At 64.0% G+C, this 26,665-nt stretch overlaps 1 protein-coding gene across 5 annotated transcripts in view; it reads right to left on the bottom strand.

Annotated features, from left to right (window-relative positions):
* Positions 1-449: 449 nt before the first annotated feature.
* TNS2 (tensin 2) overlaps positions 450-26,665 on the bottom strand; it is a 50,044-nt gene continuing 23,828 nt past the window's right edge. For all 5 annotated transcript variants that reach the window (XM_034792166.1, XM_034792167.1, XM_034792165.1 and 2 more), the window contains 26 exons: positions 22,506-22,544; positions 19,170-19,208; positions 17,412-17,461; positions 16,961-17,132; positions 16,381-16,431; positions 16,095-16,217; positions 15,819-15,883; positions 15,279-15,362; positions 15,029-15,141; positions 14,324-14,384; positions 14,158-14,233; positions 13,390-13,519; positions 12,829-12,894; positions 12,339-12,455; positions 9,000-10,430; positions 8,544-8,700; positions 7,240-8,084; positions 6,508-6,594; positions 5,589-5,720; positions 5,065-5,157; positions 4,574-4,651; positions 3,841-3,918; positions 3,240-3,408; positions 2,833-2,901; positions 2,442-2,471; positions 450-1,711 (listed from right to left, as the gene is read on the bottom strand). In XM_034792166.1, coding sequence (XP_034648057.1) covers positions 1,570-1,711; positions 2,442-2,471; positions 2,833-2,901; positions 3,240-3,408; positions 3,841-3,918; positions 4,574-4,651; positions 5,065-5,157; positions 5,589-5,720; positions 6,508-6,594; positions 7,240-8,084; positions 8,544-8,700; positions 9,000-10,430; positions 12,339-12,455; positions 12,829-12,894; positions 13,390-13,519; positions 14,158-14,233; positions 14,324-14,384; positions 15,029-15,141; positions 15,279-15,362; positions 15,819-15,883; positions 16,095-16,217; positions 16,381-16,431; positions 16,961-17,132; positions 17,412-17,461; positions 19,170-19,208; positions 22,506-22,544 — 4,497 coding nt within the window. In that variant the 3' untranslated portion in view covers positions 450-1,569. The remainder of the gene's footprint in view (positions 1,712-2,441; positions 2,472-2,832; positions 2,902-3,239; positions 3,409-3,840; positions 3,919-4,573; positions 4,652-5,064; positions 5,158-5,588; positions 5,721-6,507; positions 6,595-7,239; positions 8,085-8,543; positions 8,701-8,999; positions 10,431-12,338; positions 12,456-12,828; positions 12,895-13,389; positions 13,520-14,157; positions 14,234-14,323; positions 14,385-15,028; positions 15,142-15,278; positions 15,363-15,818; positions 15,884-16,094; positions 16,218-16,380; positions 16,432-16,960; positions 17,133-17,411; positions 17,462-19,169; positions 19,209-22,505; positions 22,545-26,665) is intronic.

Raw genomic sequence — 26,665 nt, 5'->3', positions numbered from 1 at the left:
CTGGCACTGGGAGGGGGCTGGTCCTTTGATCCCGGGAGTTCGTTGCCCCGTCCGCACCCAGACCCCATGGGAGCTCCTTCTCTCTTCCTCCCTGCTTGCTGGCTGAGTTCTCCCTTGCTGCTCCAATCTGATAGGGGGCTGGGCCCCTTGGCCCCTTCCCAAATCCCAGGCTCGGGCCCCGGCTCAGCCCAGTAGGCGTGAAGATGGGCCTGGAGGCAGCGTGCCCAGAGCAGTGAGCCGGGCTACGCAGGGTGCAGATGCCTGGCGCCGGCTGGGAGGCACTGGGGCGGGGGGTGGAGGGGAGAGGAGGGTAGGGTATTTTTCCCTGCAGGTTGTTATAGGGCAGTTACAAGTGGGATCCGAGAGCTTCTGCTGAGGAGAAAAAAAATACCCGGCTGGCTAAAGCCCCATGCTCCACTCCCCCAATAGACGCTAGAGAGACGCCTCTGCCTGGAGCTCATATAAATTCTTTATTAGACAAAAATAGATCTCTTCTCTTTATTAAATCCCACCCGCGGCACTTCCTCTGCACTGGAGGTGGCTGGTGAAGAAGCTACTGTGGGGCGTTGGCTGGACCCTGCCTTGGGCAGCAGGGCCTGAGTCGGCCCCTGTCTGCGCTGGCAGGATCTCGGCTGTGTGAGCAGCCCGCCGTCCGCAAAACAACCGGCCCCTCGCATGAGTACTGACATTGCACTTGCTAAGACATAGCCCAGCAGGGGGAGAGCTGGGCACAGAACCCAGGAGTCCTAGCTCCCAGCCCCGCCCCTGCTCTAGCATGCTAGATCCCACACCTGTCCATGAGCAGGGGCGAGAACCCAGGAGTCCTGATCACCAGCCCCACCCCCTGCTTTAACCCCGTAGGCCACACTGGCTCTGCTCTCGAATCCCGTGACCAGGCCTTGGCATGCTGAGAGTCAAGGGCCTGCGCTGATCATGCCGGGAGTGTGAACTTGTCCCTCCCGCTCCCTCGGCTCCTGGCAACCCCAGGCAGGGCTGGGCACTCTGGGGTGGGCCCTGGCCTTGCTAAATGCCGCACGCTCCTTCCCCCTGCTCCTTTGGCACATACAGCTTCTCTGACGCTTCCCTCTCTAGGAGCCTTCATCCCCTCGGCAACGGCCCAGCCCCTGGCTGCCCCCCCTTCCATGCCCCCCGCAGTCTCTAGTGACCCCGCACCCATGAGATCACCAGCCCCAAGGCTGCCCCCTTCCAGAGCCCTGAGCATTAACCCCTGCTGTGCCACCACAGGGTGTGTGACTGAACTGGGCCCCCCGTTAGGAAGGTGCCTTTGGTTTTTGGTGTGTCTGACAGGGTTGAAGCTTCGAGCTGCGGGGGGTGGGGGGGGAGGAGACGGGCCAGATGAGAAACCCCCCTCCCCATCCTGACTGAAGGGCGAGCTGGATCAGGCCTGTGTGAGGGTCAGCGAGATGGGTGGGCTGCCCCCGCAGCCCAGCCCCTGCCCCTGCTGGGAGCCGCTGCCCCCTGTGTGCCTTGGCGCTGGCTGGGGAAAAGGGGCAGGGCTGGCGTCTCGCTGTGGGCGAAGGCCAGCGCCCACGTCTCTCCCGGCCTCGCTCATTTCCTGTGCGTCCCCAGCATGACCTTGGTGATGAAGTTGACGATGGCCAAGGCCGGTTGCTCGGGGTCGAGCTCAGCGAAGAGGTGGCAGACGTTCTCGCAGGGGCTGCCCTGCTTCTTAGCCACAAAGCCAAAGAGCCTGCGAGGGAGGAGACGAGACTGGAGCGAGACGGCCGGCGAGACGCCACCCACTACCCCCCGGCGCTGACCTGGCCCCACTGGGTCAAACTTGACCACATGGTGCCACTCCAGCCCCACTGCACCCACCCCAGCCCTGCTGTGCCCACCCCAGCACTGCCAAGTCCACCTGGGTGTGAAACAGGGTGAAATCATAAGGATGCTACAAGCAAGCGTATCCATGGGACAAACAGAGCAGAGCCATGCAGGTTACTGGGCAGGGTGGAGGAGTTCCCTGGGTAAGGGTTTTTATCTCAGCTGTACAGGGGTCCCTGGGGGAGGGTCACTGTCCCGGCCATGCAGGGGTTCCTGGGGGAGGGTCTGTCCGTCCCGGCTGTGCAGGGGTCCCTGGGGGTGGGTCTGTCCATCCCAGCCGTGCAGGGGTCCCTGGGGGAGGGTCACTGTCCCGGCTGTGCAGGGGTCTGTGGGGGTGGGTCTGTCTGTCCCAGCCATGCAGGGGTCCCTGAGGGAGGGTCTGTCCGTCCCGGCTGTGCAGGGGTCTGTGGGGGTGGGTCTGTCTGTCCCAGCCATGCAGGGGTCCCTGGGGAAGGGCTGTGCAGGTCACAGGGTTTCTGACTCTACACCAGGGCAGCCCTGGGGCTGGGCCAGGTGAGAGAGCAGCGCTCTGGTGCTGGCCCCTGGCCCCAGTGGGCTGTGGCTGGAGCGTTGGCCCGGCCCCTCCCCGCACTCACTTGGAGGTGGTGCCGTCCAGATTCGTCCATCTGCAGTTAAACAAACAAATGGCCTTTGAATCTCAGTAGGTAAAATTATATTTGCTCTAAGTGACAGCGATACTGGGGGGAGCTCCCGTCTACGCCAGATCCAGCCTCTCCCAGCAGGGGGAGCTGTGGGGAGTGGGGCAGGAGCACTGGCTGTGGGGGGAGCCCCCATCTACGCCAGATCCAGCCTCTCCCAGCAGGGGGCGCTGTGGGGAGCGGGGCAGCAGCGCAGGCTGTGTGGGGAGCTCCCGGCAACTGTAGTCCCAGCGATTCCCAGCAGGTAGTGCTGTGGGCAGCAGGGCAGGAGCACAGGCTATGGGGGCGCTCCCAGCCCCCACTGTTTAGGTGTGGAACTGTCCGTTACCTCCTGTCCTGCGGGTCCGTGCTGCAGAAGGTGATGCTGTTCACGGGGTAATGGCGCCGGAAGAACAGCCTGTTGGGTCAAGCCGATGGCTGGGGGTCAGTGCAGGGCGCTGGGGCAGGCCGCCCGGGGCAGGGCCAGCCCCCCAGCACGAGGACGGGAGTAGGGGCAGCGAGGGGATGAGGAGGGGCATTTGTGCTGCAGGAGGGGGTGGTGCCAAGCCAGGGGATGCCCGTGGTAGGCAGAGAGTGGAAGGGATGCCCCAGAGAGGGCAGGGTTGGGGCCCGGGCAGAGCCTGGGGTCTCCCCTTTTAGATCAGGGCAGGAGGGGGGCAGCGTGTGCATGCCCAATGGGGTTGCCCCCTAGGAGGGAGGCACGGCATGTGCCCAGGTGGCACGGGTGTCACTTACTTCCTCTGATTGTCCGTCAGGGTGATGCCCTGGGCCGAAACCTTGAAGTGCACGAGGCAGGCGAGCGGGCGGGGGCTGCAGCTCAGGGTGCTTGCGGCCGCCTTGGCCACGGCCTGGGGGCCCGTCAGCGACTCCGTCTCCACCGAGCTGAGGTAGAGCACGCTGCAGGCTGGGCGAGGGACGAGCCGTCAGCGCCAGGGGCAGCCCCAGGGGGCCTCGTTCCCCCCGCCCCCAATCCCCGGCCCCCTCCACCCCCTGCAGGTCTGACTGGGGAGCCAGCTGGCCCCAACCCCCACCCCCAACTCTCTGTCACCCCCCAGGTCCCCCTCTGCAGACCCCAAGGGACAGGTTCTCCCACCGCAGTCCGGATCTCCCAGCCAGGCCCCCCCTGCGCTGCCAGGGTGGGTTGGCACGAGGCTGGGCCTGGCCCGCTGTACCATGCCTCCATCCCCGCCTGGGCTGGCTCTGTGCTGAGTGGCCAGTGGGTGGGCGTCTCCCAGGACCCCACAACTACCCATGTGATCCCTACCGCCCCCGCAGCCGGCTCCCAGCCCCAAGGGGGTGCTAGGACAGCCCACCCTGCTCGGCCCGCCCGACCTACCCGCTCCCTGCTTCAGCAAATCAGCCGCTGTGCTCACGTTGGTGGGGATGGCCACGTCCGGGGTCTCCTCCACGGGATCTGAGCGAGAGAGGGATGCTGAGGCCGTGTGGCTAGTGGCTGCAGCAAGCAACCAGGACTCCTGGGTTCCATTCCCAGCACCGGGAGGGTCGTGGGGGGCTAGTGGTTAGGGCAGGGGGAGGGGCGAGTGCTGGGAATCAGGACTCCTGGGTTCCATTCCCAGCTCTGCCAGGGGCACACCTTGGGGCCCAGGACTCCTGGGTTCACATGTCTGTGCGGCCTGAGTTCGTGTCAGTGTGGGGGTGGGGGATCTGGCCTGCTAACAGCAAAGCAAGCCCTTGTTTGGAAGGGATCTGTGTGCCGCCCTCACGGAGCAGAGGGGCCCTGGGCCTCTGGCCTAGTCCAAGCAGCCGGGAACCGCCGTGGGCCCCAGTGCATCCCCCCCACCCCTCCAGCAGGGCAAGGGCTGAGGGATGCAGGCGGGATTCAAACCTGTGGGTATCGCCCTCTTGTGGGAAAGCGCAGTCAGGGCAGGGCCTCCCTCTATTCTGGCAGGGGTGTGCGGGGAGGGTGCTGCCCCCTCCCTGGGGGGCAAGAGTGGCTGTGTGCAGCCCATGTTCTGCACCAGTGTCAGATGAGCCCATCGCCACGGGCCCCTGGGGCTGAGAGGTCCTCGGCGCCTGGGCTGGGGGTGCCCCTTCCCCCAGGGACGTACCTCTGCTGGGGATCCGGAGCTTGCAGGGCAGAGAGATGGGGGTGATGGAGTGCTGCGAGACCAGGGCGGGCAGGCTTCCTGCAGGGCACACGTACAATCAGCCCCTGCCCCATGCCCACAATCAGCTGCCCCCACACAACCCTCTTCCCCGGGCACCCACCCTGGCCCCCTTCCTCGATGCCCTTTGCTCCCCAACGCCCCCCCTCTGATATCCTTCTGCTTTCACCCCCTCCAAGACCCCGAAGCAGGTCCAGCCTGCTGCCCCTCCCCCCGCTCCCTCCTGCTGGGGGTGGGGGGCGGAAGCCCCAAGAGGTGGGGTAAGGGATGAGCTGGCGTCTTCGCAGAAGTCCCAAGGCATAGCTCCATGCCTGGGACAGGCTAGGGTGGCGAGATGCCCCCTGCTGTGGGTGCCGATCGCTCTGTGGTTGACATGCCAAGAGCTGGGGAGTTGATGGACAGGAGTGGGGGTCCTCCCCGCCCCCATCACTCACCGAAATAGGGTTCGTTCTGGCAGCCCTTGATCTTCACACCCTTGGGGCCTGTCTCGATCAGGAAGTGACGCACCAGCTGCTCCATGGGGTCACCTGGGGCAGGGACCCAGCCGGGTGAGAGACCGTCGCTGCTGCCCCACCGCCCCTCCCCGAGCCCCATGCCTCCTCCTTGGTGCCCTGGCAATGGGGTGGGCACAAGCTCCCAAAGGGCAATGGAAGGGCTAGTAGAGCAGGGGAGGGGGCTGGCAGTCAGGACTCCTAGGTTCTGTTCCTGGCTCTGGGATGGGAACGGGGGTCTAGTCGCTAGAGCTGGGGCGGGGGAACTGGGAGCCAGGACTCCTGGGTTTTCTTCTCAGCTCTGGCACAGGCTCATTGGGCAGATTCCTGCCCCGCTCTGTGCCTCAGTTTCCCCACCTACAACCTGGGGGTAATGGTGATCGCTTCCTGCTGCGGGGCTCAGCCGGGGGTGTCTGTGCAGCGTGCCCAGCGTGCCTCGGACGGTGGCTGCCTGGGCATGTTCTTACCTTTTGAAGGGAGGGTGAGGCAGTTGGCCGGGGGCGTCGCCACTTTGAGAGCCAGCCCGTAGGCGCCTTGGAAGGAATTGCTGTCACGGATGAGGAAGCAGCCGGGCTCCTTGTCCTTCAGCAGGGCGATGGCTGCTCGGCAGGGAGGGGAAGAGCCTGTTTGAGCCTCCTGTACCAGCCGTCACCCCCTGCCTATGCCCCCCACGACAGCGGATCTGTGCAGAGAACCTCGGCTCCCTCCCGTGGCTCCCCTAGCAGCCAAGCCCAGTGCTGCAGGTGTGCTGCCATTCTGGGGGGCACGCTGCCTCCTGCTCCACAGGGGTTCAGCTCATGCCCAGACAGTGCCTGCTGCCTGGCCCTGGCCGGGATGGAATTCAGGCTCCACGTCCCAGCCTGCCCCTCCATACAGACTGACTGGGGTGACCGGACAGCCAAGCTCTGAGGATGCTCCTGGTGGCCTGGATGGTTCTGTATGTCGGGGTCTCTAGCCCCATGGGAGGGGTGTGTGGACTACTAGTTAAGTGGGGGAGGGGCTGAGAGCCAGGACTCCTGGGTTCTATCCCCAACTGTAGGATGGGAGTGGGGTCTAGTGGTTAGAGCAGGGGCGGTGACAGCTGTTAGGACTCCTGGGTTCTATCCCCAGCTTTGGGAGGTACTGGGATCTAGCGGCTGGAGCAGGGGTGGCTGCTGTCAGGACTCCTGGGTTCTGATGGGAGTCGTGTCTATTGGTTACAGCAGGTGGGATTTGGCCCTCTAGGTTCTAGTCCCACCTCTGGAAGCTGAGTGCAGCCTGGAGCAGGAGTGGAGGGACAGGGAAAGATTTTTCCTACTTAAAAATATATAAAACGGCTGCTGCTAAATTCTAACCAACCCGTGTGTGAACTGAATCAAGGTAAGCCCCGCCCCCAGCACACTGTACCTTGGTCCCGGGACAGGTTGGGTTTATACCAAAACTTGGACGTATCCTGGACAAATTTGACGTTGCTGTGGCTCTCCGGCTGCGTGTCTGAAAGGGAACAGCGGGCCCCCGGTGAGCCGGACGGGGATGCTGGTGAAAGAAAACCATGCTCACGTCTCAAGCGGGAACCTACTAAACTGGGGGTCTCTCGCCTTCCGGCATTGCTTTGTATTTTCTTCCCTGGCTGCTTTGCATACGACCGGGGAAAACAGGATGAAAAGCAAATGCCCCGTCCCTAGCCGCTGGCTTAGCTAATTTCCTTCATGTGCTACGGGGAGGGGCGTGACATTCGCCACAATGGCTCCTGGCTTCCAGCCCAGCCTCTTCCAGCAGGGGGCGCTGTAGGGAGTGGGGCAGGAGCGCTGGCCATAGGGGGAACTCCTGACTTACAGCCCAGTCCCTCTCAGAATGGGGGTCTGTAGGGATCGGGGCAGGAGCATTGGCATAGCGGGAGTTCCCAGCTATTCTGCTGGGACTCTCCCAGTAGGTGGCGCTGTAGGGAGCAGGGCAGGAGCACTGGCATAGCGGGAGTTCCCAGCTATTCTGCCCAGATTCTCCCAGTAGGTGGCGCTGTAGGGAGCGGGGCAGAAGTGCTGGCTGTGGGGCAGCTCAGACCCTCACTCCCTGGGCTGGCAGATTATGAAAGGACCCTGGCGCCGTCCTCCCATCCCCATAGCAGAGCCCATCTCCTACCTGGGTCTGGCCTGGCGGTGTCGGGCGCGAAGGTGACGTGGTGGCCCGTCCCGGTGCCCCGTCCTGGGGGCGAGCTCCTCTCCCAGTTGCCAGCCGCTGGCGTGTGGCGCTTCTCGGGCAACGGCGGCTGCTGCGGCGAATCGCGGGCATGGCACTGGCTGGGGGAGCCCGGGGGCGGCGGGCTCCTCTCCCCGCCCGGGTAGTAGGCTGTAGCGATGGGGAAGGCAGGGGTCGGGGAGCACTGCAGGTCGGAGGGGCAGTAGGAGGTGATGGGGCTTGGGAGGGGGCTGCCATTGGGGCAGCGGGCCAGGGGGCCTGGGACCAGCTCGGCTCTGTCACTGGGCAGGTGCCCGTTGTAGGGGGCTGGGTTCCTGAGCGTAGCGGTCGCTCTGCAACTGGCGCAGGCCGGGCTGTGGACAGGCGCGCCCGGGGGGCTGCGCTGGGCCAGCCTGTCCATGCCAGGGGGCAGCAGGTGCGCTGGGGTCCCATTGCTGGGGGGTGAATCGGGGGAGACAGCTGGACAGCTGGGGCCATTCAGGTGACTTGCGGCATCTCCTGGAATCACCCTGGATAGGTCGGTGCCCTGGGGCGGGCTGGCGGGGCTGTGGGCTCGGGGACAGGGCTGCCTTGGGGCCGGCCCATTGGCCTGGGCCCTGGAGGTGGCTCCATGGGCACAGGCCTGTGTCGGAGAAGGGGGTTGCGGGGGGCTGGGTGCGGCCCCTGGCCGGGCCGAGCTCATCTCTGGGGTCCTCTTGGCGCTGGGTGGGGCCGTGTCCTCGGGGCTGGAGCACGCCGAGCTCTCCTGCAGGCTGGCAGCCGGGGTGCCGCCTTCGGGCAGCGCAGGGCTGTGGAATCACAGAGGGGGCACACTCAGTATCACCCTAGGCACCAGCCAGCACATGGGGGGCAGGGCACAGTACAACCCGCAGCACTGGGGCCAAGAGCCCACAGGGGGCAGATAGAAGCTTGTGCCCGGGCAGCCCCAGGGGACCCCTAGGAGGCTGTTTCTAGTGGGGACGACTGTCCCCTGGCCAGGGGCTGGGAGCTTCGACCCTGGGACACCTGGTGTAGGGGGAGCTTTGCCCTGGCACTGGGGGCATCATCAAGGGGGGGGGGGCTGGCAGGGGAGCTGGTCTCCTTTGAGTGTGTGTGTGTTTGGGGGGGAGACTACTTCTGGCCCTTGGACCCCTCTGCCGCTGGGCCTCGCTGGGATCTCTGGGTCCTGGCTGGGCAGGCCAGAGCCAGCTCTGTCCCATGGGTGACTCCATAACCACCCCCCGCCCTGCGCACGAGGCGGCACGCACCTGTCTTTGCTCTGCACCGGGCTGCTGGTGTGCAGAGGAGTGGGCGGGCCCGACAACTCGGGGGGCGCGGGGCAGGCGGTGGGAGCCTCCCGGTGGAGCTGGCGCAGGGAGCCAGGGACATCTCGCCAGGGCGCCTCCTCCCCAGGGCTCTGCATCTCTGGGGGGAGAGCAGCTGGACTGAAAGGCAGGCCATGCCCCCCACCCTCCTGGCTGTCAGCCAGTTCTCCCCCCCTCCCCATCAGCCACATACCAGCCCCTCCCGCCACAGCTATTAGCCACCCACCATCCCCTTTTAGCCACCACCAACCCCCTCCCCTGCCTGGCTGTTGGCGAGATTACCCCTCCCCCCATTAGCCGCACACCAGCCCTTTCCCCACCAGGGCCATTAGCCAGTCCCCAGCATTAGCCCTCTCCCACAGGCCTGGTAGCCGGTGCCATGCCATATTAGGTACTCACCAGCAGGCGTCCGGTCCTGGTGCCCCGGGTGTGGGTAGCCCTGGCCTGTCTCCGGGGACTGGGGCTCGTAGCTTTGGTTCCTGGAGGCTGGGTAGGCCGAGCTGACGGGGGACACCGAGCCGGACGGGGGCGAGTGGTAGCCCGGCGCGTACGGCCGCATGTCCGGCGGGGAGGCGCAGGGCCTGGCTGGGGACCGGCCGTAGAAGGGCGGCTGGGGGCACTGGGCAGGGGGGCCGCAGGCGTAGGCGCCGTGGGGCAGCAGGGCGGGGTAGGGTGGGCCATAGCGGTAGTGGAAGGGCTCCAGGCTCTGCTCCATGCCCTTGTGGCCCTTCTGATGGGCGCCGGGCATGGGCTGTGCCGGGTAGCCGTGGCCGAAGTGCGCCGGCATCTTGGCATGGGCGGGCTCGAAGTCAAACACCTCGTGATGCCCCCGGGGGCGCTGGCTGTAGGCGGCCGGCATCAGCAACGGCCCGGGCTGGCCGGGGTGCCCTGCCCGGGACAGGGGGGACTTGGCACTCTCGTGGGCCCACTCCTCGGGCTCGCGGCTGCTCAGGCGCAGGCCGTAGAAGGCGGCGGTGGGGGGCAGGTCGGCTTCCTCGTGAGCCTTCTCCTGGCAGTCCTGGCATGGGCACAGCTCCAAGCCGCACACGGGCTCCTCCTCCAGGATTAGCACCTCCCGGTAGCTGGGTGGCTTGTAGGCCAGGTCCTCCCGCTTACAGGGGCTGTGGGGCAGCTCGTAGGCATAGGGGTGGGCGAGGGGCTGCAGGCCCTCGGAGAGGGAGCGATACACCCGCCGTTTCTCCCCTGGCCCGGCCTCCTGCGGCAGGCAGGGGTAGCCCTCGGCAGGGTGCAAGTGGACCCCATTGGTGCTGTAGACCAGTCGCCGGCGCTCCAAGGTGCCCTCTGGCCTGTAGTAGGCGCCATTGGGTAGCCTCTCGGGGCTGTGGGCGCCCGGGCAGCTCTGCGAGCGGTAGCCCAGGCGGCAGGAGCAGTGGCGGGTTAGGCCGGGGCGCCGGCTGGGGTACGCCAGGGGCCCGAAGGGGGTCATCTCCACCAGCTCGTCTTCCAAGATGGCCGTCTCCCTGTCCCTGGCCCCGTTGCTGTGCGGGCATCCCCCCAGCTCCTGGTGCGGGGATGCCCCCCTCGGCTGCTTGGGGGTCTCCGGCCTGGCCTTGACCCCAAAGCCGCCAAGCAGCCTGTCCAGCTCCTCCCTCTCGGCCGGCGTGGGCAGCAGCTTGGCGGGAGGGGAAGGTTCGGCCAGCATGGAGGAGTGGCCCGAGTCGCTGCTGACGGAGAGGAAGCGGCTGCCCTGCTGGGTGGAGTCCGCGCTGGCCGGGCTCCCGCCGCCGCCGGAGAAGCCGCTCAGGTTCCGCTTCTTCTTGATCTTGGCGTAGAGGCTGCCGTCGATGGGGCCGCGGGTGTGAGACATGTCTGGGGGGGGGCAAACAGCAGGGGCCAGTCAGGGCTCTCCTTGGGCACCGACCGCACAGGGATGCCAACACGTGTGATCAGCCACAGGGACCTACACATGCTCGCAGAGTGGGGTTCGTCCCTGCCAGCAGGGGGCAGCAGAGAGAGAGAGAGAGAAAGAGACACACACACACACACAGAGGAGGGCTCATCCTCGCCAGCATGGGGCAGCAGAGACACACTCACACATGCACACACAGAGCAGGTCTCATTCCCTCCAGCAGGGGGCAAGCGGGGATACACATACACACTTACTCACTCACTCTGCAGGACTCATCCCCTCCAGCAGGGGGCAGCAGGGGGACACACACACACACACACACACACACACACACACACACACATCCTAACTCCCATTCATACCTTTGAAAATCTCCCCGACAGCCACAAACCGAAACCCACAACCTCATGAATACAGAGACCCTCCCCCACAAAAAAAAGTTACACACACGTAAAGTTACACACACACACACACACATATAGAGACACAACCCAAAGAGGCACATACAGACATGAACACACACGTGTACTCACAGACACACACGCACGACTGTCTGGGGTTTGGTCCTGCTTTGAGCAGGGGGTTGGACTAGATGACCTCCTGAGGTCCCTTCCAACCCTAATTAATATTCTATGATTCAGAAATTCACTTAGACTCGTTCCACCAGGGGGTGCTAGACCCCAGGAAAAACCCTTCCTCCCAAAGACCAAATACACCTCTACCCTGATATAACGCTGTCCCCGGGAGCCAAAAAATCTTACCGCGTTATAGGTAAAACCGCGTTATATCGAACTTGCTTTGATCCGCTGGAGTGCGCAGCCCGCCCCCCCCCAGAGCATTGCTTTACCGCATTATATCCGAATTCGTGTTATATCGGGTCACATTATATCGGGGTAGAGGTGTATCCCAGAACGATTATGTTCCCACAAATCTCCTGGTGGCTTAAGACCATTCATGTCCCGCCCCCCAACCCAGCCCCCTAAATCCTCCCTCCAATCAGAGGAGCCATCACAGACCCCCACGTCAATCCCTTTGTCAATTCACTCCCCTTGGTTTGGAATCTCTCTCTACAAAACTGTAGGTCCTACACAAACACTGGCTCTTGCTTCAGGGGTGGGTTTTGCTGCCGCCCCTTCTCTCCCCGCGCTAGGTGCTGTACATATGCCACAAGCAGCTAGCCCCAAAGCGATCGCCGTTAGAGCCAGTCGGGGATTTACTGACAAAATGGCGTGTGGGGGGAATTCGGTAGACAAATGCTGATTCAGCGGAAACGGTTTGTGAAGGCGGCTAATCTCCCGGCTCAAGCCATGTCTGGAAAAAAGTTTTGACAATTTCGAAAGAAAACGTTCCAGTTTTCCGGTTTGAAATGACTTTTTGTGCTGGAATTTTGGCTCATTAGAGTGAAAAAAACATGGGGGGGGGGGGAAGAAAGGGCAAAATTGAACCAAAACGGTTCCGAGTGATCGAAACAAAACATTGGCCCATTGGGTCCATTGGCCCAAACCGACATTTTTTCCCCGGTTTTTCGGTTCATAAAATTTTTCGAGGTTTTGACTTTTCATCCTGATTTGGGAGAGGAACATTTTTGAAACTCTGGAAAATATTCGTGGGACAGGAAAACCATTTCCCGCCTCACAGTCTGAACAGACAAAGGGCGGGAGGGGAAACTGAGGGGCAGCAGGTTGGCCAAGGCCCTGGGGCAGCGGCTGAGCTGAGAAGAGAAGCCAGGTGTCCTGACTTCCACCCAACCCCGTAGCCACATTGTTCTGTCTGAACGGCCTCACAGCCCTGGCCAGTAGCTCCTGTGGCATGAGGGAGCGGGTGGCTGGGGGTGGCTGTGCCCAGGCCCTGCCGGTGCCCAGCCGTACCTTCCAGGCTGTCTTCGTGATGCAGGTTGAAGTTCTCGTAGGAGTCCCAGCGCACCATGGGATCGGAGATGTTATAATCCACGGTGATGGACGGGCTGTTCCGTAAGGTCTCCAGGCCTGAGGGGAGAGAACCGGTGAGGGCCACGGGCTGGGGCAGCCCCCCCTGTGTGGGCTGCTCCCTCAGCCAGGGACTGGGCTGAGACCAGCCTGGCCTGGAGGGAGACACCTGGCTATTGTGGGGGCTCCCACCAGCTGGGGGAGGTCTCCTGGCTCGGGGGAGGGGGTCTTCCCAGCCTGGCCCAGGGCAATGGGACTTCTGGCTTGGAGGTGTCGATCCTGGCTCGGTGCGGTGGGGGGGTCCTACCGCCTTGGCCCAGGGGGTGGGGGATTCCTGGGCGAGCTTGGCTCAGCGCAGCGGGGTGGGGGAGGCTTAGGGGGTGCTACCACTGGGGGGGGGACTCTCCCTCCTCCCCGCCTGCCAGCCCCTCACCTTTCATCTTCTCGGGGCCGGCAGAGAAGACGAACTCCACGCTGGCTTCAAAGGGGAAGCGCTCGTCTGGGGAGAGGAAAGGAGAGGGTACCGCGCTGTGAACAGAGGAGCTGAGGGTGCAGCAAGAGGGAGCGGCGGGTCTGGCATAAGGGAGCAGGGGGCAGCACAGGGGTCCCAGGTATGAGGGGGCAGGGGGAGTAGAGGAGTCCCAGGTACGAGGGGGCAGGGGGGAGCCCAGGGTTCCTGGGTACGAGGGGGCAGGGGAGACCCATGTATGAGGGGTCAGGGGGAGCATAGGGGTCCTGGGTACTGGGGGACCGGGGGGAGCAGGGGGGTCCGGGGGGGGGGGGGCAGAGGGGTCCTGGGTACGAGAGGGCCAGGGGAAGCAGAGGGGTCCCAGGCACTGGGGCAGGACCGGTCACTACCACGAGGTGCATACAGGGGTGCTGAGCCGCATGCAGGTGCACCGGGAGCAGCCCAGGGCCGGGAGTGGTCGGCCCCCCGGGGAGGTGGCTGCCCCGTTTGGAGGCTGCCCGTGGCACCGCCCCCTGCCCTGCTCACCTTGCCAGGCCTCGTCCAGCTCGTCCTTCCCGAACCAGAGCTGGGCACCGTGGATGGTGCACGTGTGGAACTGGACGCGGAAAACCACGTCCCGGTCAGAGTTGCAGGTCTGCTTGTGGTAGCACTTCACCTGGGGCGGGGGAGGTGGAGTCAGCACTGACACGGGGACCCCCAGTCTCCCCCAGGGACATGCAAACCCATGGACACGTCCACAGGCCCTCATGCACGCCCACGTCTGTGCAAGTCCACACACGTGGATCACCCCATGTGCACACAGAGGCACACTTGTACACACCCATTGTGCACAGTGACACCTCTTGTGCACGCCCCCTCAGACCCTTGTGCACACACGCTCGTACACACCCATTGTGCACCGTGAGACCCCCTCTTGGGCACACCCCCTCAGACCCCCATGCGCACACGCTCGTACACACCCATTNTCTTGCGCACACCCCCTCAGACCCCCATGCGCACACGCTCGTACACACCCATTGTGCACACCGATACCCCCATGCACAAACACATGGGCACACTCACCCGCCATTTGTGCACACTGGCACCCCCCACGTGTACACCCATTTGCACCCCCCCATCCTGGGTGTGCACAACCCCATGCTCATACCCACTGCCTGCCTCGCAGAGCCTCAGCTCTCTAGTTCCTCCCTGCCGGGCTCAGAGCCGGGGGGGGGGTGCTCTGGACTTTGTGCCCACTCCTTACCTGGCAGAGCCCCCCCCGGGAAGCCCCTTCCTGGAGCTGGCCGTACTCACCATCACGTCCCCTTTCAGCAGCAGGGCTGGCTCCAGGGTGACACACAGCTTCTGGGGGCCGGGGCCCGGGACACTGCTGTAAGGGAGGGCAGAGAAACACGGGCTGGGGTCAGAGCGTTGGGGGACGGGCCTAGCAGTTCCCATGCAGCAGGCGCCTCATACTCACTAGATCCCCGAGGTGTAGACGAGCTGCATGGACTGGTAGATCTTCAGGAAGGGCTGGTAGCCTAGGGCGGGAGGGACGGGTTAAGGGAGGGGGAGAGGGGCAGAGGGTAAGGGGGCAGGCTTCTCCAGCCAAGGGCTGAGCCAGGCTGGCAGGGAGCCCTCGTGATTGGCTCAGGACACAGGGGCGTGAGCTCCCTGGCGAGGGTGCAATGCCACACCTATGCGTGCAGGCCCGTTTGGGTGTGTGCCTGCACACCCAGGAGAGCACTGCCGATTCACACGTGTGTGTGCCCTGGGACTCCTGGTGGTGCGCGACACGACGCGTGCCCACTTCGCACACGCCTGCAGGTTTGTGCCTGGGAACGCGCCCAGTTTGCACACCCCAGCAAATTCGCACGTGTGAGCGTGCCCATTTTGCACATGCCGATGGGCTAGTGTGTGTGCACGTGTGCCCATTTTGCACACATCAGCATGTTCACGAGTGCTCGCTTGCACGCACCGTTGGGTTGGTGTGCACGCAAACATACACGGTTTGCACGGGTCTGCCGGTTCACACATGCGTGCTCATTTGTGTGTGAGTGTGAGTGTGCCCATTCTGCACAGGATGGCAGGCTCACCCATGTGGGTGCGCTTGTTTTGCGCACAATGGCTGGTTCACCTGCGTGCGTGGGCGCCCACATTTTGCACGTGTGATCGTGGCACTCACCTCCGCTGGTCTCGAAGTTGGGGATGGCGGGAATGAGGACGTGGTGCAGGAATAGAGTGTTGCTGTTCATCTTGATGGTGCCCGACAGCAGCCCGCTGAAGTAACTGATGTACCTGGGGGTTCAGGGGGACAGCTCAGCCCCAGGGTCCTGCCCCCGCCCCCTGTGGAGCTTGGGGGAGGGGCCAGCCAGTGGGGACCCTCCCCTGTCCCTTAAGGGTCATCACATCCCCCTCCGCTCCCCCCCCCTCACCTTTGCTGGGATGGCTGCAGGGACGCGGCCACTTTGTCCTCGCAGAACTTCCGCATGGTCAGGGTGCCGAGCGCCTGGTCCGCGCTGGGGGGGAGAGGACAGGGGTCAGCGCGGGAGCCCCCGGCCACCAGAGCAACCCCTGGGCTTGGGGCCTGACTCTGCTCCAGGGGAGCGGGGAGCAGAGGAGGGCGAGGGACGGAAGAAAGGTGGGGGGAACAGCCCTGGGGTGTGGGGGGAACAGCCAGGGCAGAGGGGGAGGCTGGGGTGAAGAGGTGGTGGGGGCGAACAGCCTGGGCAGAGGGGGAGACTGGAGTGAGGGGGTGGGGGGGAACAGCCTGGGCGGGGGGGGAGGCTGGGGTGAGGGTGTGGGGGGGGGGGGTGGAAACAGCCGGGGGAGGGAGTTAACTGTCCTGGTGCAGTGGATCTGGGCTGTAGGGAAGCAGCCGGGGGGGTGGGGTGGAAATAGGGGAAGGGGCCAAGCACACGCCGAGGGAGGGGGGTCAGCCGGGAGGGGAGCTCCCCGCCCCCTCCACCCCATACCTGGCAGAGATCTTGCTGTAGTGCATATAGGCGGCCACGATGACGCCCGTCTTGCCCTTGTTGCCCTGCAGAGCAGTGAGAGCGTCAGGGCCGGCGCCCCCCTAACTCCCCCCAGCTCTGTCAGGGCCCCTTGGGTGGGGGTGGGGGGGGGGGGCCCCTGCTGCCCCCCCCCCCCCCCCGCCTTGCCCCCCCCGCAGGGCGGGGGCTCTCCCCCCCCCCAACCTCTCCCCATTCCTCGCCCACCCCCAGCCCCCCAGCTCCGCCCTGCCCCCTCACCTTGCAGTGCAGCACCACGACGTGCTGGGGGTCCGAGTTCAGCCAGGTCTCCATGGCTTTGCAGATGGAGCAGATCTTGTCCAGGGGGGGCGCGTGCAAGTCCGGCCACCCGAAATCCTGAACCTGCGCCACATCGGGGTGCAAGCGGTTAGATTCCTGCCCCCCCCCCCCAACACAGCCAGCTGGGAAGGGCCAGCTCAGAGCTAGAGAGTGGGGTCCCGCTGCTCCCGCCCTGGGAGAACCCAGGGATCCCCCCGGAGGACGTGGGGTGCCCCTCCCCTCTCACCTTGGGGTTCAGCCTGCTGATGTCATGGCGCTTCTCGGATAGGTTGAAAAGCTGCAAGGCAGAGAGCGAGCTCGTTGGCTGTGGGACGGCGACTGTAGCTCAGGGGCCCTGCCCCATCCCGCGACCCCCAAACCCTCCAGCTCCGACGGGCCTTGGTCTGAGACCCACGCCCAGGGCTGAGCCTCCAACCCACAGCCCCTCAGACACAAATGCCCAAATCCCCCCCCTGGCTGCAGCACCCCCCGCCCTGCTGCCCGGCTGGGAGGGCCCCCGTGACTGGCCGGAGCACGAATCCCATGTGAACACTGAGGAAACCTCACAGCCTCGCCGGGGGCAGGACGACTGACATTGTTACCCCTGTACAGCCACATGGGGGGGGGGGGAAACTGAGGCACAGATAGACGCTTGAGACTCACTCAAGGTCACAGGACAAGTCAGTGGCAGAAACCTGACTCCCAGTCCGCCAAGCGCTAACCACTAGACTCCTCTCCCCCCAGAGATGGGGAGAGAACCCAGGAGTCCTGGCTCCCGGCCCCCTTGCTCTAACCACTAGCCCCAGCTGCCTTTCCCCAGCCCCTACCGTGTACTTATCCTCGTGCTTGGACTTCAGCATCTGTGCCACTTCCCGCAGGTTGCCGCGATAACGCTGCTCCTCCAGGGCGGAGGGGAAGAAGACGGAGATGATGCGCTCGGTGATGTAGGTCAGGTCAAAGTCGTACTTGCGCTCCATCACGTGGTCTAGGCTGAAGCTCCTGGGGGGGGGGTGGGTAGGGGGTTGAGTGTCAGGGTGTGCCAGCTCCTGGGGGTACCCCACCCCTGCAGGGCGGGCAGCTCCCTGGGGTATCGCCCCCAACTAGCAGGGTGCCTGGCTTTACCCCACCTCATGCACCCCATTGATGGACCCCCAGACCAGCAGTGGATCCCCACACTTGGTGTGTGAGCCAAGACCCCTTTCCATGGGGGGGGGGCAGCGGACAAGAAGCAGGCTGCGAGCCGTACCCTCCCCCACCCTACCGGCCCCACCCACTCACCTGGGCAGCGTGCTCCGTTGCTTCGAGGTGTGGAGGGATTTGGTGGAGCCCTGGGGGACGAGAGGGATGGGGGGATACTGGTCAGCGTGGGGAAATCTGGGGCCCACGTGGCCCCCCGTCAACTCCTTGGCACCGAACCACAGCCCCGGGTCCAGGCTGCTGGGGGGCGGGGACGGGCAGCAGGGTGGGAACGGCCTGGGAGAGCTGGGAGGGCCTGGGACGGGTCCCGCCCGCGCCCAGCCTGCAACTCGCAATCCCCTGGGGGGATGTCAGAGGCCAGGATCCAAGCTGCCCTCGCTCTGTTCCCAGAGTCCCGCTGACCTAATGGAATTGGCTGTGGGCGGGGGCCCCGGCTCCCAGCCCAGAGGACGGGCGGAGCTCTCCACTCGCTTCTACTCCCCTTATTAGATCTGCACCAGCAGGCTAACCCCTTGCCCCCCAGCTGTCCCTCTTCTGCCCCAGGCTGCACAGTGACACCAGGTGGGGGCAGCCCGGGTGCACACAGAGCAGGGGGAGGGGTCGGGTGGGGGCATTAGGCCCTGTCAGAGGGCGTGGGTGAGACAGGTCAGCACAACGGAGCTTTGGCCCAACCCCAGGTCCTATGGCAATGCCCCGCAGGGCCTAATGAATGGGCAGGGCTGGGGATGGGCAAACAACCCCCTTCCCACCATCACCCCATTCACCCCTGTCCCCGTATCCCACGGCCCAGTTCCCTTCCACGCCTGGCCGGTGTGGGAATAACCATGCAGGGTCCTGGCAGGGAAATCCAGATCCCTTCGCAAGCTCCCCCCATCAGGCGTCGGGGACGTCTCGAGGGGAGGGTTTGGGAGGCTGGCCCCCGTTCACACAGAATGCCCCATGCAGTGCCACTCCTCTGCCATCACAGGCCAGCCTGCCCCCGGCCCCGCACTGAAATGGACGGGGCAGAGTCCACGAGGCAGGAAGAGGGCTCCCCGAGGCTGAATTCCCCAGGCGCTATGGGTCAGCAACCCCCAGGGCTGCTTCCCAGATCTGCCTTCTCCCCAAGGAAAGGGCCTGGGCTGACAGTCCTGGGGACCAAAGGCTGAGCGGGGACAGCACAGGACTGGGGCAAGCATCCCTGCCCCCCACCTGCACTCCCCTTTGGGATGAACCCAGTCCCGTTGGCCTATTGGGCTGTTGTCCTCTCCACTCAGGAGGGCGGGCGGTGCCGCCGGCAGCCAGCTATGGAGGGGTGCATCCCTGGGGGACTGAGCTGAGGCCTCCCACACTCGTCTCATGTGAGCCTGCAAAGAGTAACGACTGGGGGGTTATGCTTGGGACTGGCGAGGGCGGGTCTCAAGTGAGGGTGGGGAAGTTCATTCACCCTGTACCCCATGTGGTGGGAGCAGGCAGGGCAGGGGTGGGGGTGTGTGTGTGGAAAATCAGTTCTGTTGGCACCTCGTTTGTTCGGTCTGGGAGCCACTTCTCTTCTATTTCCTCCGGGAAAGGGCTGGGGGAGCAGGCCAGCGCGGGAGGGATCCCTGCCTCAGCTCTTTATACTCAGATCCCACTAGGCACCCCACTAAAGCACCCCTGGATTTTTTTTGGGGGGGGTGTCATTTCTGTAGCCCTCCCTATCAAAAATCCCAGCATCCAGCCATCCCCCAAGCTTTGGGGGGGAGAGGGATGGGATCTCTCCCCACTTCCTCGGGGCAGAGGGAAGGGCTCCCGCCGGCTCCCGCCAGGAATAGGGCACGGAGCTGGGGTCTGATGGGATAAATTGAGGCGGGGACTCACCAAGTGCTCGATGCGCCGGGCCGGAGCAGTGTTCCGCCTCTGGAGTATGGGGAAAAGGGAAAAGAGAGAGAGTGAGGGGAGTTGACGAGAGGAGAAGGAGATTGAGACGCCGGGCCTGGGCGCCGAGCCAGCCGGCCCTGAGGTCAGCAGCTACAGTTTGTAAACCTCCCCCGGTCCCACAACCACCGATTGCGTGATGTGGCCCGGAGCTGGGGGCGGAGGACGTCAGGAACGGGGAAGAAGCAGGCCAGAGGGTCAGCTGGTGGTGCTCCCTGTTTGTGAGCAAGTGTGGCCCAGGGACTCTGGAGACCTCAGTTCTAGTCCCAGCTCTGTCCCTAAGCTGCTGTGTGACCTGGGGTGAGCCTGTATGCCTCAGTTTCCCCTCCAGCCTCTTACCCCCTTGTTAGATTGTGCGTGCCTTCTGTCTGTTATGTAAGCCCCTGAGTCTTTCCCAGCTTTGGAGCCTGGTGCTTTAGCAGCTCATGCTTCTAGTTCCCTGGGGCACTCGCCAAGGGGGCAGCTGTCACATGTACAGCACCCAGCGCAATCTCAGCTGAGCCCGCTAAGGCAGGTAATAAGGAGGGATGAGCCTGGGGGGCCTCTCTGCTGAGATTTTTCAGGGGAAGCCAGTGGGTGCCCCCGCCCCTGCCGGCTGTTGGGAACGGAGCCAACGGCTCCTCACTGAAGTGGCCTCGTGACGTAATTCATCTGAATCATGGCCCCATTTCCTTCCCAAGTGACCTGGAGCCCAGCTGGCACAACCGGTGGGCAGCAGGAAGTGAAATTGACATCAGGCTGAGGAGGTCTGCCAGCGAATCGCCTTGGGAAAGGATACACCTGCTCGTCTCAGATCAAAGGGGGCAGGTGGGGAAAGCTAACGCTGGCCAGAGGGCTCTTAGTTCCAGGAGCTTCTCGGCCCCATGCTCATGAGCTAGGGCACAGAGCAGGGTGGGGTGCTGGAGTCACCCAAACGCTGACACTGACCCTGGGCACATAGGGCTACGATTGACTCCAGGGATGGAGAAGGCAATGCAGGACTCAGCCGAGGGGATCAGCCCGGTGGCCCGTTCAGTCCAGAAGACACCAATGGCCCATCCTCCCAGAGGAGACTCATCGTCCATCTGGCCTAGAAGAGACCCACCCAGGGTCCATCCAGCCCCGTAGCCCGTCTCCAGCAGTGGCCAGGGTTGGATGTGGCCATGGAAGATGAAGCATGGAGGAGGGGTGCCTAGCGGGCTGCCATCCTCGTATGTTTCATGGCCATTAAGGGCAAAGCTGTTGTGGTCCATGGAGGCTGTTGGTGGAAATCCAGCAGTTATTTAGGTGCCTAAGAATGGATCTAGGGGCCTCCTAGACTACGTCCTGACTGCACCAAGAAAGCAAATCTGGGTGATCAGTCTCCATGCTCCAGGTCCGACAACAGCTGTGGGGGTCAGGAAGCTGCCTGCAGGGGTTAGTGTTGCATCGGCAGCATCAGGCTAGAGGGACCATAGGCTGGCAGCCCAGAAATTCTGGGCTGGGGCCACCACAACTTCTAGCTAAGGTATCTAGGTGAGTTCCCTCACCTTCCCTGAGGCGCCCCCATGAGGCAGGGCAGGGCTATTATCCCTGTTGTACACGTGGGGAAACTGAGGCACGGAGTGACTAAGTGATTTGCCCAAGGTCACCTGAAGCTTGTGGCAGAGCATGGATTTGAACCCAGGCCCCCTGAGTCCCACTATAGCCCCCCGTGACTCTGAACATCATCAGAACGCTCCTCGCCTGACTGTCCTTCACATGCTGGCGTCATTTGCCCGCCCTGTGCCAACTCAAGGCGCAGCATGATGGAGAATCAGGCCCCTGGAGTGTTTCCCAGGGAACTTTCCTGTTTCAGGCCAGAGAGGAACCCTCCTGCCAAAGCCACTGGCTGGGAGATGCTACATCTGGATCTCCTCTGACAGGGTGGAGTGGGACGATTTTTCACTGCCAAGGCCTGAGCTCACCAGGCAGCAGGTCCCAGGGCTGACGTTCACACCAGCTGTTTGTGCACCAGGCAGAGACAGCGGCATCGAGCTTCCTCCGCGCTGCGGCACCCGGGCGCGCTGCAGGCAGCCATGGGGCGACGATTCCCTCTGGAGATGAGTTCTATTCCCTCCCACCCAGCCTGCCAGCCACAGGGGACGCTTGCCCATTGAGACACCAAAGGCAAAGGCCACCAAACCACCATCAGCTGGTGACAAATAGTAGCCATTGCTGTCCTAACCCAGCTTCGAACCGGTGACCTACTCACTAGCCTGAGCCGCTCCCACAAGCCATCCAGCCAACCCAGACCCTTGGCTGTTTTAGTCTCCAATTCCCCCCCTATCACTGGCCAGGAAGGCCGGCCACCACGCTCCATCCAGTGGGAGTATCCCAGCTTTCCATACCAGGATACGCCCCGGCATTGAGGCCCGGATGCCACCCGACTCCAAGGCTCACTCGGCACATGGGTCTCTGCGCCACTTCCCGCTGCTTTAGAAGAAGCCCCTGGAATTTACCCCGGCCTCGCTATGGACTCCGATCAGGAGCTGTAGCTGCTGAAAATCAGGCCTCCAGCTGGGCCCCCGAAAGTCGAAGCGCCCAATGGAATGGGCGAATGGCTCACCCAGCGCTGAAATGCAGCCAGCTCTGGGGTGGGACGTGGCAGCTGGTTAGCAGCTACACTGCACCCCGTTTAGGACAGGAAGTGAATCCGAGTGTGTTCCATGCCAGTGGCGCTGTGCATCTCCAGCAGCCTCTGGAGGGATCTAGGCCAGAGAGGTTGATGACTGCTACGGGGTCAGCGAGGCGAGGTGGATCTGTTAGCTCACACACCGGATCCTGTGTATTAAGATCCCGAAGGCTCAGATTTCATTCCAGCAGGGAGCCTGGCATTACCCAATCCAGGTTGGAATTTGGCCAGGACCGGGTGGAGGCGGCTCTCATTCTTGAAAAAACTTCCAGCGGATCTTGAAGGAGCGGGAGTGACCAGGTGCTCGGTTCTCCCTTTGGCCTGACAGATGGCATCTCCAGCAGCCTGGTGCCCGGCACTGGGGTCAGCGCCGAGGCCAAGGGCTCCTTTCTGAGCGTCCCACGCTGTGGCCTGTCGCTCTGGGGCTTTCCTGAGCTGTCTCTCATCCGTGCCCCACCCAGGCCTCTGGCGAGATCGACCAGGGACCCAGCGCCAGGAGATACGGACTCAGGGGTAACAAGGCTGGCGGTTCCCGTGGCCGGCCCATGGAAACCGCCTCTCTCCCCCACCCCTATTTTAGCCGCCAGTGGCTCAGTGAGAGATCACCAGAGGGGTGCGAATGGGGACAGACCGATCTCGGCACTTACCAATTCAGGCGGGGGAAGGGGCTGGCAGGATGACGCCACCTGAAACAAGAAGCCAGAGGGGGTCAGCGCGGTGCGGGGACCCCAGCCGGGCAGCGTCCCCTGGAAATCTGTGCGGTGTCAGCCACCGGGACGCTTCCTCCACTCCCCTCCGGACGGGACGTCTCCTCCCCTGGGTTGGGGGCGGGGGGGCCCGTGAGGCGGGCTCTGTGCAGTGAGGAGGCTGGACCCCCTGGGCCGTGGGGAAGGGGTGTTTTTCTTGGCCCAGGCTGGCCCTTTCCAGCTTGGGCACACACAGAGGCCGCGATTCATGGCAGGGCCTGGGCGGCGGCGAGGCCGGAATGGCCGGGGGTGGGGGGGTGGGGGGAGGCTATATATAGGGAAACATAAACAGGCTGCGCCCCACCCCGGGCTCGGGGCGCACAGTGAGCCCATTCAGCCCGGCCCCTACCTCACCTGCCCCCGGCCCCACCCCTCCCCCTCCGCCCTGGCTCCAGCCAGAGAGAAGGAAACAGACTCGGAGGGGGCCGGTGAGCCCTCCCCTGCCCCACACCCCCACCTCAGGGGGGCACCTGGCTGTGCCAAGGTTGCCTTTCCCATAATGCCTTGGTGGCTTTGACTAAAGGACGAGCTGAGCTCGCTGGGTCGATGGGGGGAGGAGGGGGTCCATGCCGGAGTCTTGGGGGCAGAGCTGGTATTAAGGGGAGTACAATCCCCCCACCCACCCTCAGCCCCATGTGGGGCAAGGAGCTGCTACAGAAGATCTGCGTGTCCTGCTATGGGTACATCTAACCTCCACGCTAAGCCGGGGGCGGTGGCCGGGTCCTGGGCTTGTGGCCTCCGTGTTCCCTAGCCCCGTGCTTGAGTGTCCGCTCCGCCCTCCCGTCCACTGCCCCCCCCCCAGTGCCAGCCTGCCCCCGCCGGAGTCAGCTCCTGCATGCCCACGCCTCTCTGCCCTTCACCCACTCCCTCCTGCCCGGCTCCCCCTTGGCCCAGCTCCATGCTCCGAGCCCTTCGAGTATCCAGGAGAGTTTATTTATCTCCTGGTAGCCAAGAAACGGGAAGTGCTGGAGATCTTTATCACGCTCACATGGTCCTTACAGCCAGGGCCGGTGCTGTGTACCCAAGGGCCGTGGGGCACGAGCAGGCCTGGCTTAGGGAGCAGGGCCTGGCAATCCATCCCCTCTCCCGGCCTGCCCTGCCTCCTGCACGTCTCTGTCCAAGCCACCTTGACACCCTGGGCACCGTCCTGGGAGCTGGCCAGACACGGGGCTCCCTGTCAGAGCTCACCCAACAACCGCGAGCGCCCCAGCAACTCCGTTTGGTGCCCGGGCTTAGGGCTGGGTTGGGAACTGGCGGAGGAGGGGGTGGGGAGACAACCCAGGGGGGTCGGATCAGTGAGGGACTCGGGGGGAGGTGGCGTGGGGAGCGCAGGCCAGGGGTGCAATGTTGGATTACAGAGGGGATTGGGGGGAGGTGGGATGGGGCATGCTTGCGGGTGGGGGGCGGGTTGGATCACAGAAGGGATCAGAGGGGGTGGGATGGGGACACGGGCTGGGGGGCATGTTGGATCAATGAGGGGTTGGGGGGGAGAGGAGGGATGGGGATCGCAGGCCAAGAACCAGATCCGGGACGACTTTGCAGCAGCAGGGACGCACTGTAAGAACCTAAAGGGACCCCCAACCGCGCTCCATCCCCACACCTCTGCCCCTCACCCTCTGGGAGACAGGGCATGGCTACAGGATGAATTCCCCCGCCGTCCCCGTCCCCCCCCCCCGGGTTTGCAGCCAGACCCCCAGACCCCTCCTCTCGCTCCCCATGCCAGCTGGTGCACATCAGCCGACAGAGGAGCCGGCCCCGGCGCAGGGAGAGGACAAGCCACGGCTGGCTGGGCGCTAGCTAGTGGGACCGGGGCCGGGCAGAGCCCCAGGCATCCCAGCCTTGGCAGCGCCACAGCCCCGCATGCCAGCACCGAGTACCAACAAGCCCCTAATTACAAGGCACGCAGAGGTCCCGCCAGGCAGGGAAGGTAGAATTAGGCAGGTGGGTTCTGCCAAGCCAGGGTCTCCCTGGGGCGACGTCCCGTGGCCAACACCAGATGTGTCACTGCTCCCCCCCCAGCCCCATAAAACACCTGGCGCGTCGTACAGAGGGGACTCCTTCCTGACCGCCCCGCGCCCTGCAGAATGAGACTGAATCAGCCAGGGGCCATAAATCTCTGTTAACCATGGTCGTAAAATTAGATGGGCCTTTTAACGAGCCAGCTGAGGGATTGAACTGAGTGCCACCCCGCGGCCCGCCCTCCCCATGCAGCTGTGGGGCTGAGTGGCCAGGTACATCCCCCGCCCCCGGCTGGGCCTATACGCTCCCCCCGGAGCCATGGGGGTGGGGCACTTAGGCAGGAACAGGCAGGAGAAAGACTATGGGTTGCCCCTTGCGTAAGAAGAAATGAGACCACGTCCCCCCGCCCCCTCTCCTCCCCTTCCAACAGCTCTTCTCACCCACTCCTGGCCCCACACAGCCTCCAGGCTTTGAAACCCCTCCAGCCCCCCAGAGCAGCCTGCCGTCCCCAGGCCGTCTGCCTCGCCCTGCCCGAGCCCCTCGCTGAGCTGACCCTCTGGGCCAGGAGTGGCCAACCTGAGCCCAAGAAGGAGCCAGAATTTACCAATGGACATTGCCAAAGAGACACAGTAATACGTCAGCAGCCCCCCATCAGCTCCCCCATGCCGCTCCCAGCGCCTCCCACCCACCAGCAGCCTCGCGGATCAGCACGTCCCCCTCCCTCCCCTTCCCTTCCCATCAGCTGTTTCGTGGAGTGCAGGAGGCTCAGGGAGGAGCGAGGGGCGGGCAGGGCAGGCTCGGGGGGGGGGGGGGGGGGGGGGGGGGGGGGGGGGGGGGGGGGGGGGGGAGGAAGGGGTAGAGTGGGGGCAGGGCCTGTGGCAGAGCCAGGGGTTGAGCAGTGAGTTCCCCCACCCCCGGCACACTGGAAAGTTGGCACCTGTCGCTCCAGCCCTGCAGTCGGTGCCTATACAAGGAGCCGCATATTAATGCCTGAAGACAGGTTGGCCACCCTTGCTCTGGACTGAGCTCCCCTCGAGCCCCCCTCTCCTGGCCTACACTCCCCATCCCTCTGAGTTCCGCACTGATCAGACCCCCCCCAGCCCCCGGCCTGCGCTCCCCATCCCCCCAAGCCACACATTGATCTGACCCCTCCACTCTGTGCTCCCCACTGCCCCCCAAATCCCTCACTGATCCGACCCTCTGAACCGCACACTGATCTGACATCCCCCGGCTTGTGCTCCTCACTGCCCCCCACATCCCTCACTGATCCGACACCCCCTCCACCCCCCCGCTCTGCATTCCCCATCTAGGGTGACCAGACAGCAAGTGTGAAAAATCGGGACGGGGGTGGAGGGTAATAGGAGCCTATGTAAGAAAAAGACCCAAAAATGGGGACTGTCCCTATAAAATCGGGACATCTGGTCACCCTATCCCCATCCCACCCCAGGAGCCCCTCACACATCCGATCTCCTTTCCTCTCCCTCCTTCTTCCTCCTCCTGCCTAGGCAATTGGTGCCCATCCCACCTTGGCACAAAAGCCATCTCCTCCGCGGCTCCTGCTAGCCACCTTGCATCCCTTCTGCAATCCTCTCCCTCACCCCCCGGCCTGTTAACTCCTCTCCTCTCCCCTCCCCTCCCCTCCTGCAGTTTCTGTCTGAACAACATTTGCTGTCCAGAGCAAAGTGTGTCGCACAAATCATCCTCAGTGCAAACTTCCTGCCCCCGCTCTGCCGCTCAGCTTCGGCCTGGGAAAACATCTGGCTCGGCCTGCGGGATGGAGAGGGGGCTGGGAGGTGGGAAAAGCATCGTAACCAGAAACTCTGGGAGAGAAGCAAGGGCCATGTGGAAAGGGGTCCCCCTGGCTGCTCCCCCAGCCCCACTTGGGGCCGCTTCCTACTAACAGGTGTTTGAAGAGCCTGTTGCTTCTACCAACCACCACACTTCACCCCCCGCTCCCCAAAAGTCAGCTTGTAGGTGGGGAAACTGAGGCACAGAACGGGCGCAGGTACTTGCCCACAGTCACTCTGTGTCGATAGCAGAGCGAGTGACGGAACCCAGGAGTCCTGGCTCCCTATTTCCCCCCCCCCCCCCCCCCCCCCCCC

The sequence above is a fragment of the Trachemys scripta genome, chromosome 16 (genome assembly GCF_013100865.1).
Source record: "Trachemys scripta elegans isolate TJP31775 chromosome 16, CAS_Tse_1.0, whole genome shotgun sequence".
Classification (NCBI taxonomy): domain Eukaryota; kingdom Metazoa; phylum Chordata; order Testudines; family Emydidae; genus Trachemys; species Trachemys scripta.
The sequence above is the reverse complement of the archived record's forward strand: the minus strand, read 5'-3'. Positions and strand labels throughout refer to the sequence as shown.